Source organism: Nicotiana tabacum, chromosome 5 (assembly GCF_000715075.1).
Source record: "Nicotiana tabacum cultivar K326 chromosome 5, ASM71507v2, whole genome shotgun sequence".
Lineage (NCBI taxonomy): Eukaryota > Viridiplantae > Streptophyta > Magnoliopsida > Solanales > Solanaceae > Nicotiana > Nicotiana tabacum.
In genome coordinates this window covers 139645893-139657920 of record NC_134084.1, presented here as the reverse complement: position 1 = coordinate 139657920, position 12028 = coordinate 139645893, and the positions used below count along the sequence as shown (strand labels likewise).

Genomic DNA, 12028 nt, shown 5'->3' with positions numbered 1-12028 from the left:
TGAATTTCCTCGATTTGGGATTTTAAAATAAATCGGTGACTTGGGACACCAAATAAACTATCCCAAGTGGCGACTCTGATAAATAAATAATCTCATTTCGAATAATGTCACTTTAGTTGGAAAAACTCCCATATACCCTCGGGTGGGTAAAAAGGAGGTGTGACAGTGAAAAAACCACAACCTACCTTCCAGTAGGATTTTCCCAAATTCTCCACTAAAATCACTGAGCCAAAAACTGCATTTACAAAAACTCTTTTGTAAACCTAGGATTAATTCTAATTCTGTATTGGCACACAACCTCAATTGTTGCGACAATTTCAAGTTAACTCTAACTTGAAAACTCTAAGTACCTAATACAATTGTTTCTAAATAAGCTGAAAGGTACAATGTAAAATCACCTACGACAGTTGAACTAGAATAAAAGATAGACACGTGGAACTGGTTCTTCTATCTGGTTCAAGTAGCTTTAGGTTTGCACGCTTGAAGCACACATAAATTGCTTGCAAAATTGCCTTGCTATTTTGCTCTCAATTCACGTTTAACTTCTGCTTATGTGTATTACATGTAAAAGAGAACAACACTGATATTTAAGGAGTTGGCAATTAGATATTTACTAGGATAAAGATGCTACTCTTCCATGGTGGAAGAGTTCTAGTTGATCTCGTACTCTAACTCTATCCTTTTCCTAAACCGTATTCTCTTTGTGTAAGGAGTCTTTCTCCTTATCCAATATGCAACATTTTCGATCATGATCAGGAGATATCACTTCTGATAAGTTAGGTTTATCTCTTCACGTGCATCTCACATGTTTGAGTTGATCATAACTATGCTTCACAAGATGGACATGGTCCATATCTAAATTCATTTGTCAGTCTTCAAAACTTCACCTTTACTTGGGACAACAAAAATTATCGCCACTGAAAACCTTATGTCCTATAATAGTGACACTAGTCCATTTCAGTCCATCAAAAGATCTCTTGCACTACAAGGACCAAGCACATGATTACCGTACGCTAGTCGCTAGCATATAAATACTGATTTTCAGACTTCTATAGAAGCCTAAGATTAGTAAAATGTGGCAAAATCAGAAATAGACAAGATCACAAGAAGAATACAAGTGTGATATAATAACTGAGCTTACTTAAATTTGTGTCTAATACCATGTAAAAGAATTGAACAATATTCCGAACCCAAAGTTTTGAAGTAATTGCAGGAATAACTCTAGGTATATATGTATAAATCAATTTGAAATCCGATCCCATGTTCATTTTTTCTTTTTCTCGCTTTGGATTCCTTTATTCAACCAAATGTTAACTATTCTTGATTTAGGCAACAAAGAGATATGCATATGTAGCATAGGTTAGCGGAAAGTGCATTTGGATACTAATAAGTACTATAATACTTAATGAAGCCTAACAACAGTGTGGACATAAGAAATGCTAATAAGTACTCCTCCGTTCACTTTTAGTTGTCAGGTATTCTAAATATAAATTTTTATTTTTACTTGTCCATTTTCGACTTTCGTATATCAAGAGAAAAATAATTTTTTTTTTTTTTACCTTAACATTAATTACGCATTCCAAATCATTTTTATATATAAGTATTCTCAATATAGGAACGTGCACTTTAATTTCTGATAGTTCAACATTTGCTGCAACAATTAATCACACCGAAATCGAACTACAAATATGAATTGTATGACCTAATTTAATTTCTCCCACTTCCCAGAAATCACTGAACTCATACATGTGGATTTATGCACAACTTCCCTTAACCAAATAGTACTAGCATATACTGTTGGGAATAAACCCCGTAAAAATAGTATTCACGGTATTAGTGATAAACGCAGAACACTAAGTTATGGTTAAATCAGCAAGAATAGAAATGCAACAATAATGACACCAAGATTTTACGTGGAAACCCTTCTGAATAAGGGAAAAAACCACGGCCAAGAAGAGCAACTGATATCACTATAGCGAGGAATTTTACACTGTGTAGTAACGAGTAAAAAATACTCCTAAGACCACTACACCCTCAAAAGAAATAAACACTCTTTTGCTTTTTCCACCTCACTACAATATCTCTCACACTCTATTTTTCTTCACAAACTATTTTCTTATAGTTTATGGAATACCTTGCTCTCTCTTTTCTCTCTTTTCTCTCTTTGTTGGTGTGTAGAAATGAGAGTTAAAGCTCTCCTTTCATAGCAAAACCTCACTCTCTAAAGCCTACAATATTTGACAATTTACACACCATTTTCACAATTTTAACAAGGTTGGCTACCAAACCAAACCAAGTCAATAAAATTGGCTACCAAATTATACAAATTCAACAAGGTTGGCTACCAAAACAAACCAAGTCAACAAAATTGGCTACCAAATCATTTGAATGAGATGGGCATCATATCAATCTCCCCCTCCAGCCTCATTCATCTAGAGGAGGTAGCACTGTCTTCTAGTTTGAGTGCATGCCGATAAGTTTTTTGCATAGCTCGAACTTGTCTCTTGGTACCACCTTGGTCAACATATCTGCAGAATTTTCACTCGTGTGAGTCTTTTTGACTTGAAGTGATTCGTTCTCCACTTGCTCACGAATCCAATGATATCTGACGTCAATGTGTTTTGTTCTCGCATGGTACATGGAGTTTTTGCTCAGGTCTATTGCACTCTGTCTGTCGCAATAGACAACATAATCCATCTGTCGCAATCCAAGTTCTTGAAGAAATCTCTTGAGCCATATCATCTCTTTGCCAGCTTCAGTAACCGCAATATACTCCGCTTCAATTGTAGATAGTGCGACACACTTCTGCAACTTTGACTGCCATGATATAGCTCCCCCTGAAAAAGTAAACAAATATCCAGTAGTGGATTTTCTGTTATCAAGGTCACCTGCCATATCAGAATCTGTATAGCCCTTCAAAATTGGATTTGATCCTCCAAAACATAAGCATTCACGTGAGCTTCCTCTTAGATACCTGAGTATCCACTTTACAGCTTCCCAATGCTCTTTTCCTGGATTTTCGAAAAATCTGCTAACAACACCGACTGCATGAGCAATATCTGGTCGAGTGCATACCATTGCATACATCAAACTTCCAATGGCAGAGGAATAAGGAATCTTGTCAATTCTCTCTTTTTCCTCCGTTGTTGTTGGACACATCTTCTTGCTCAACTTCAGATGACCAGGAAGAGGTGTGCGAACCAACTTAGCACTTTTCATATTGAAGCGCTCCAGTACACGTTCTAGGTACTTCTCTTGTGACAAGTAAAGCTTCCTTTCGTTTCTCGAACGAGTAATTCTCATGCCCAAAATCTGCTTAGCATGACCCAAGTCTTTCATTGCAAAAGACTTATTCAATTGTTTCTTCAACTCGTCAATCTTAGAAGAATTCCTGCCCACAATCAACATATCATCCACATATAGCAAGAGGATGATAAAATCGTCATCAGAAAATCTTTATGCAAACACACAGTGATCTGAAGAAGTCTTCTTGTAGCCTTGCTCCCCCATAACAGACTCAAACTTTTTGTACCACTGTCTGGGAGCTTGCTTCAATCCATATAGACTCTTCTTAAGTTTGCATACAAGATTTTCTTTACCTTTTGCCTTGAAGCCTTCAGGTTGTTCCATATAAATCTCCTCTTCTAAGTCACCGTGAAGAAAAGCAGTCTTCACATCCATCTGCTCAATCTCCAAATCAAGACTGGCAGTCAAACCAAGAACTGTCCGAATTGAGGACATTTTTACGACAGGAGAAAATATTTCGTCAAATTCAATACCTTTCCTTTGACCAAATCCCTTGACAACCAATCTAGCTTTGTATCTGGGCTTCAAAATATGTTCTTCAGCTTTAACTTTGAACACCCACTTGTTCTTCAAAACTATCATGCCCTTAGGCAATTTCACCAACTCATAAGTATGGTTCTCATACAGAGATTTCATCTCATCTTGCATAGCTTCAATCCATTGATCCTTGTGCTCATCTTCTATGGCCTCCGCATAACATTCAGGTTCTCCCCCATCAGTGAGTAATACATATTTATTGGGTGAATAACGGGAGGAAGGAGTACGAGGTCTAGAAGACCTCTTGAGTGGAATATCTAACTCGTCCACAGCTTCGTGAGTAGGAGCATCTACCTCATCAACATTAGCATTGTTATCCCCATCACCATCAATATGTTGATTTGGAATATGGTTCTAGGCATCACCATCATCATTGAGTCCACCAGTGTCATCCCCATTTGTACGAGGAACTTGATCAAGATTAACTAAACCTTCAGAACTTGAAGATTTTAACTTCTCCGCTTTGTTAATATCTTCAATGGTTTGATCCTCCACGAAGATAACATCACGGCTTCTCACAACCTTCTTCTCAATTGGATCATATAGCCTGTAACCAAACTCATCAAGGCCATAACCAATGAAGATGCACTGCCTTGTCTTGGCAGTTAATTTTGACCTCTCATCTTTAGGCACATGTACAAAAGCTTTGCAACCAAACACTTTCAAGTGGTCATAGGAAACATCCTTGCCATACCAAACTTTGTTTGGAACATCACTTTGCAAAGCAACCGCAGGGGATAGATTAATAACATGTGCGGCGGTCAACAAAGCCTCACCCCAAAAGGAATTCGGTAACTTTGCTTCAGAAAGCAAACATCTGACTTTTTCTATCAATGTCCTGTTCATCCTTTCTGCTAAACCATTAAGCTGAGGAGTCTTAGGAGGAGTCTTCTGGTGTCTGATACCCTGTTGTTTGCAGTATTCGTCAAACGGTCCACAATATTCACCACCGTTATCAGTACGAATACACTTCAGCTTCTTTCCAGTTTCTCTTTCAACTGAAGCCTGAAACTGCTTAAAGACACCTAACACTTGGTCTTTAGTCTTCAAGATGTAGACACAAAGTTTCCTTGAACAATCATTAATAAAGGTAGCAAAATAAAGTGCACCACCTAAAGTTCTTGTCTTCATTGGACCACATAAATCTGAATGCACCAACCCAAGCAACTCTGTCTTTCTTGAAGGAGGATGAGACTGGAAAGAAACTCTTTTTTGTTTTCCAGCCAAGCAGTGCTCACATTTTTCTAATTTTGCACTTTCAAAATTTGACAACAATTTCTTCTTGGCCAGAACATTTAGTCCTTTCTCGCTAATGTGGCTAAGCCTCTTATGCCATAACGTTGAAGAGTTATGTCTCTCAACGGCATTCACCATATCAACACAGGTAGAGGCCGTAGTCCAGTATAGGCCACGACGCTTTTCCCCACGAGCCACAATCATGGAGCCCTTAGTGAGCTTCCACTTTCCAGCACTATTGGCACTGACATATCCCTCATCATCCAAAACACCAATAGAGATCAAGTGCAAACGAACATCAGGTGCATGCTTTACATTGTTTAAAACTAGTTTAGTTCCAAAACTAGTTTCCAAACAAATTGTTCCAACACCATCCACCCTAGATACAGTCTCATTACCCATACTCAGAGTTCCAAAGTCACCTTGAGTATAGGATGAGAAAAATTCCTTCCTTGATGTCATATGAGATGCGGCACCACTGTCCACAACCCAGCTTGACTCATCACAAGCAATATTTATCAGATCCGCATCAAGGACTGTAACAAGATCTTCTGTAGTGACGGTGGCCACACGATTGCCATCTTCTTTCTGTTCTTCCTTGTCTCTATTCTCCTTTTTCAAAATCCGGCAGAACTTCTTTGTGTGCCCTTTCTTCCTGCAATGATAGCACTCAATATCTTTAAGTCTGCTTCTGGATTTGCTTCTATTATGTTCTCTATTTTGAGAACCCCGATTCTTGTTTCTCCCCCTATAGTCAGTCACCAAGACATCTGATGAGGAGGAACCCTGAGATTTTCTTCTCATCTCTTCATTTAGAAGGCTGCTCTTGGCAAGATCCATAGAGATCACACCATCCGGAGCAGAATTTGATAATGAAGTTCTAAGAATTTCCAAATAATCTGGTAGGGAACCAAGTAGAAACAAGCCTTGAATTTCTTCATCAAATTTAATGCCTATAGCAGATAACTGGTTCATGATCCCCTGAAAATTATTCAGATGATCTGTCATCGCGGAACCATCGTGGTATTTTAAACCCAACATCTGATTTATCAGAAACATCTTGTTGTTTCCAGTTTTCCGAGCATACAAACTTTCAAGGTGCTCCCATAGGGTCCGAGCATGTGTCTCCCCAGAAATATGGTTCAAAACATTATCGTCAACCCACTGTCTAATAAAGCCGCAAACCTGCCTGTGTAACAGATTCCACTCTTCATCTGATTTATTATCAGGCTTTACAGTGGCGAAGACAGGTTGATGAAAATTCTTGACATAGAGCAAATCTTCCATTTTGCCCTTCCAAATGGCATAATTTGTGCCATTCAAGGTAACCATTCTACTAGTGTTGGCTTCCATCGTTTATCACAAATACAAATACTATTTATTAGGAGACCAAAGTAATTCTTTTCTGATGTGGAAGTTCAGACTGTGCTGCAACCACAGAGCATACTCAGATAGAACCTTGGCTCTGATACCACTTGTTGGGAATAAACCCCGTAAAAATAGTATTCACGGTATTAGTGATAAACGCAGAACACTAAGTTATGGTTAAATCAGCAAGAATAGAAATGCAACAATAATGACACCAAGATTTTACGTGGAAACACTTCTGAATAAGGGAAAAAACCACGGCCAAGAAGAGCAACTGATATCACTATAGCGAGGAATTTTACACTGTGTAGTAACGAGTAAAAAATACTCCTAAGACCACTACACCCTCAAAAGAAATAAACACTCTTTTGTTTTTTCCACCTCACTACAATATCTCTCACACTCTATTTTTCTTCACAAACTATTTTCTTATAGTTTATGGAATACCTTGCTCTCTCTTTTCTCTCTTTGTTGGTGTGTAGAAATGAGAGTTAAAGCTCTCCTTTTATAGCCAAAACCTCACTTTCTAAAACCTACAATATTTGACAATTTACACACCCTTTTCACAATTTCAACAAGGTTGGCTACCAAACCAAACCAAGTCAATAAAATTGGCTACCAAATTATACAAATTCAACAAGGTTGGCTCCCAAAACAAACCAAGTCAACAAAATTGGCTACCAAATCATTTGAATGAGATGGACACCATATCGTATACTTCACATGAATCGATAATTCATCCTTATTCCTTAGTGTCATGAACATGAATATTGAGCCGTCTGAGCCAAATGGAATGAAGAATCATATGAAAAACATCATATCTTCTAGGAGGAAAATTTACCTCAAAATGTCTCCTTACTTGAAGTCCTCTCTTGTGCATTTTGATGTACTGTCTCTGAGGTATTGCATTCAAGATTTTCTTCAGATTAGGTATATCGTTCGAAGTCATTTCAACAGCAAAACTTTTCCAGTTCAAAACATCACTAAAGGGCGCGACATAATGATCCTTTAAGAGTATCGGAACACAACCCATGTAAAGTGCCTCGACCATTCTCGGACTAGCCACTTCCCAACCACTCGGGCAAATACAATACTTACTCTTTCTAATCATGCCATAGTACGACACATTCTTCGGAAGGTACTCGTGTATTTGCACGTCAGGATCATCGTTCTTTCCCCAATGCTCCATTAGCACTTGCCTTATGTAGCCATGAATACCTCCGGCATAGAAAACTAAAACAGAACGATGTGATGGAGACGGCCCTCCAATTAAACCATCGGTTGTACCTTGAGGGAGATAGATTTCTGGCAACGATACATCCTTTGAAGGATTGAATCTTTCAGATGTGTTTGCATTACATAGAACTCTTATTGAGTTCTTGTACAAGTAAGGATTAGCTAACGAAATTCTAGGCCCCTGCGATATGGAAAATTACATAAGAAGAATTAAGCACCGTCTCCCACAAACATCAAAGAAAACAACCTCAAAATAATCCAAAGACTTGTAATCAAATTCTGCATAGCCAATTATCACGAGACATGATTCTTAGGCCATTTATCGACTATCAAGCCTCAGGCATGAGCGGAGCTAGGTAGCGGAAGTGGGTTCACCCCTTCGGCAGAAAATTACACTGTTTATATAATATAAAATTACATTGTTTATATATATATATTAAACTTTGAATCTCCTTCGCTTCTTCAGCATATGTTTACTTTTTAAATTTTTCGAATCACTTTAGTGAAATTTCTGCCTCCGCCACAGTCCCAGGAATGAGGAACCTTATGCTATTCTTTAATTCTTTTGACAGACGTGGAGGCGAATGGAGCCTATTTTACATGGTTCAACTAATCCAGTATTTTCGACACAGATATTCAACGTAAGAACTTAAAGATTGAAAATATCAAGTTTAAATTCTGACTAAAATAGTTTCTGCAAATTAGATATTCCTTACCCAATCATGGCAAGCAAGCATAAAGTGATCTGATCCAAGGCTTCTGTTCCAATAAGGGTATTTTCTTGAGATATTATCAATATAATCTGCTGCTGTATTCCGCATAGGACCCCATTCCCGAGAATCGACAACATAAACATAGCTTACTATTGACAATACACTGAAGGGGAGGAAGTAAACATGAGCTTTTTCAGGATCATTAGTCCTAAACTTGCTAATCTCAAGCTGATGAATTAGAATTCCTTCAATTCCCAGTATTCCTTGACTAGCACTATAGTGAAAAACAGGGGGTTCACCTTCCTCATATACATATATCTTGAAATGTTTTTCCATTTCCAAGTAGCTCCTACAATTCCCAAATAAAGAATCTTAATTTCATAGACAAAAGTTTAAGAATTTTAATTCCAGTAGTCAATTCCATACTCAAAAATTCAAGAATCTTTGCACCAGCTCAATTCTATAGTCAAAATTTCAAGAATTTTAATTCCTCACAGCAACAAAAACATAACCAGTATACTCCCACAGTGTAGGGTCTGAGAGGGTGATGTGTACGCAGTGGCATTAGCCAGAATTTTCACTAAGAGGAGTCAAAATATAAATAAATAAGCATGCAAAAAAATCAAGAGAAATTAATATATAGTAAATATAGATCAATATTTAAAATTTAACCATCTATGTAATTTTTGGACGAGAGGATGTCAATTGGCTCCCCTTACTAATGAGTGGCTATGCCATTGCTTAGAGTTCGATAATAAACATTTCTCTGAAATAATAACAAGAAATCGCAAGAAAAGCAATTCACAGCACGTTTGAAAAAGAAAAAGAATAGTGAAGAATTTTAATTCCATAGTAAAAAATTCAAGAATCTTTGCACCTAACTCAATTCTATAGTCAAAATTTCAAGAATTTTAATTCCATATTCAAAATTTCAAGAATCAATGCTCCAGCTCAGTTCTATAACAAAAGTTCTAGAATCTTAAGTCAAAAGTTTTTAAACAATAGTAAAAGCTTGTAATAATACCTGTGGAAGGCAATGGGATTCCAGTAAATTGGACCAGTAGGAACATACTCAGGATCATCAAATGTTTGATTTTTACTCTGAGCTTGTTTTATAGCAGCTCTTGCTCGTACAAGGCCAGCTTCAAGTCTCTCTAAACTGCTCAACTTCTTTTGTAATTTAACAATTGGTTGTGAATTATTCAGTTGGCTCTCTTTCTTGGAAGAAACATTTGTTGCTAAAAACTGAGAAAAATTGCCAAAAGAAAGGACTAAAGGGAAAGTACTTGAACTTTGTAAACCAAAATAAAGAGACACTAAAATCAATGAAACTGAAATTAACCACACAACTCTGCTACTAGAAGAAGAAGTTGCAGTAAAATCCATTTCTTTGGCGTTACTAATTGAACTCAGTATTATTTCATATTTGCACAAAATGACATGACATAAGTTTACGTATATTCTGGTTTGACATCTATGGGGTAAATTTAAAGCAAAGGAAGCGGCCACATCTTGGGGACAATCAAATACACATGACGTATGTCTCCTGCCATGCGTCTTTGTTTCCATGTTATTAGTTTAATTGTCACCTTATGGCATATTTTCCAAGCAAAAATAGTACTCCTAGTAAGAAAAGGGCGAATATTATTTTTACACGATACATAAACTATTTATATTCTATAGCCGTAAAAGTATATATAAAATTTATATATTTTTTGTATATAATATACATAAATGTATATATCTATATATAAAAATATATATATTTTTTCGACTATTATTTTAAAAGCGGCTATACAATGTTTTTTTCTATTTTGGGAAAAATTAGATTTATAATCCATTACATGTGATGCCCATGATGGAGGGAGGGCTGATGAGAGCGGGTTAAGCAGGACTGGCAGGCTTCTAGACTGGCAAACTTCTGAAGAAGGGGTACACATATCACCTTAGCCGAATCTCATCGGAATGGAAGAGGAAAGTGAAGAACTATATAAGGCATGACACAAGTTCACATCTTACGCGTGCTTTTAGGGCTCGAGGTGGCGCAGCCCGAAAAAGACAAATTCGTACGAGCCTAGACACAAAGCAGTAGAAATGGCGTGGTATAGCCACTTTTTAATATGGTATTTAATTTTTATCCAGTATTTTTAATGCTGAGCAAAAATAACCACTACTCTAATAAAATTAATATGAAAAGACTTTTTTACCCTTTCTTCATGAGTGCTGTGTAAATATTAAAGACATAGTGTCCTTAATATTTACACTGCACACATGAAGTTAAGGACGTCATGTCCTTAACATTTACACTGCACATATGAAGTTAAGGACATGACAGGACACTTTGTCTTTAATATGTACACAGCATTCATGAAGTTAAGGACACCATGTCCTTAATATTTACACAGCACCCATATCTAGCATAGGGTATTTTTGTCCGGGCGAATACAAATTTATTAAGCACTGGCTAAAGAGTAAATATATTTTAAGCAGTGGCTAAAGAGTAAAGACATCTCTAATTTGTAGTGGCTAAAGAGTAAAGACATCTCTAATTTGTGGCTAACTGTGCACTTTTCCCCACAAAGCACACAATACGTGTTATGGCTTGGATCGTGACATTACAAATGTTATTTCTAAGGGAGGTCAATATAACATCACATGCATGAGATCATTAAATAAATCAAAGAAGATCTTCATTTTCTTTTATTAAAATTATAATCGGTCATAAGAAATTATTATTTCCTCCTAGAATTTAATTTTGTAACCAAAAATGCATCAACTCCTCATTTTTTGCTAAATGAAATGGTGGAAAATTCATCAATATAGCGAAGAAATTACAAATAAACGGCCAAATAAGATAATATTGGTAATTGCATTTTGAGTTCTCTCTACATCTCTTCTCTGGCAAGGAGAAAAGGTTTGACTGACAATTAAGGAACACTCAAAAGAGAAAATATTCAAGCGACATCCGTTAAATGCTTCTTTATTCCTTACCGAGGAGTGTTTCTATTTCTAAACTTTGTGTTTCCACCACGATTATATGAAAAGACTACCTTTGTTATTATAGTAAAACAGTAGAAAACAGAAGAGAGTTTGGGTGCTAACTTTTGAAGAAAGAATTTGAGCTACCATATAATTTCTTTCCATTCTTAAAAACTTTGTTTTGCTAAACCTAACTAAATAAAGAATGGAGTTTCACAAATAATATAATGCAAACCTGCATAACAATCTTGTTGGAAGCAAGGAAATGCAACTCAAGAGACTCAGAGTTATAAGCATATTAAAGAAGTAATGGAATTTATATTGACTTGCCAAGAGTTCAAATAATATAAAGGGCAGTATGGTGCACTAAGCTCTCGCTATGCACGGGGTCCGGGGAAAAGCCAGACCACAAAGGTCTATCGTACACAGTCTTACCCTGCATTTTTGCAAGAAGCTGTTTCCACGGCTTGAACTCGTAACCTCCTGGTCACATGGCAACAACTTTACCAGTTACGCCAAGACTCCCCTTCAAGAGTTCAAGTAATATATGGTGCTATAATGCATTCTTAACTGTACATGGCTTAATTACTTAAGACACAACATGACGATATACCAATAATATATAGATTTGATTTCTTAGTGAGATGAACTGA

The 12028-nt window shown here is 36.7% G+C and overlaps 1 protein-coding gene across 1 annotated transcript; it reads right to left on the bottom strand.

Moving 5' to 3' along the window:
- Positions 1 to 6748: 6748 nt before the first annotated feature.
- LOC107805332 (putative glycosyltransferase At5g03795) lies at positions 6749 to 9862 on the bottom strand. The gene is made up of 3 exons (XM_016629362.2): positions 9421 to 9862; positions 8400 to 8745; positions 6749 to 7864 (listed from the first exon to the last, which is right to left on the bottom strand). Exons 1-3 carry the CDS (start codon positions 9780 to 9782, stop codon positions 7190 to 7192), a joined length of 1383 nt encoding a protein of 460 aa, XP_016484848.2. The 5' UTR covers positions 9783 to 9862; the 3' UTR covers positions 6749 to 7189.
- Between the last annotated feature and the right edge of the window lie 2166 nt (positions 9863 to 12028).

Bases quoted from the DNA above. Each gene is read 5' to 3' on its own strand.
- LOC107805332 (XM_016629362.2), bottom strand. From the start codon at position 9,782: ATGGATTTTACTGCAACTTCTTCTTCTAGTAGCAGAGTTGTGTGGTTA. The intron at 8,746-9,420 runs GTATTATTACAA...TGGGAATTGTAG, and splicing joins AATCCCATTGCCTTCCACAG to GAGCTACTTGGAAATGGAAA. The intron at 7,865-8,399 runs GTAAGGAATATC...TCCATATCGCAG, and splicing joins TGCTTGCTTGCCATGATTGG to GGGCCTAGAATTTCGTTAGC.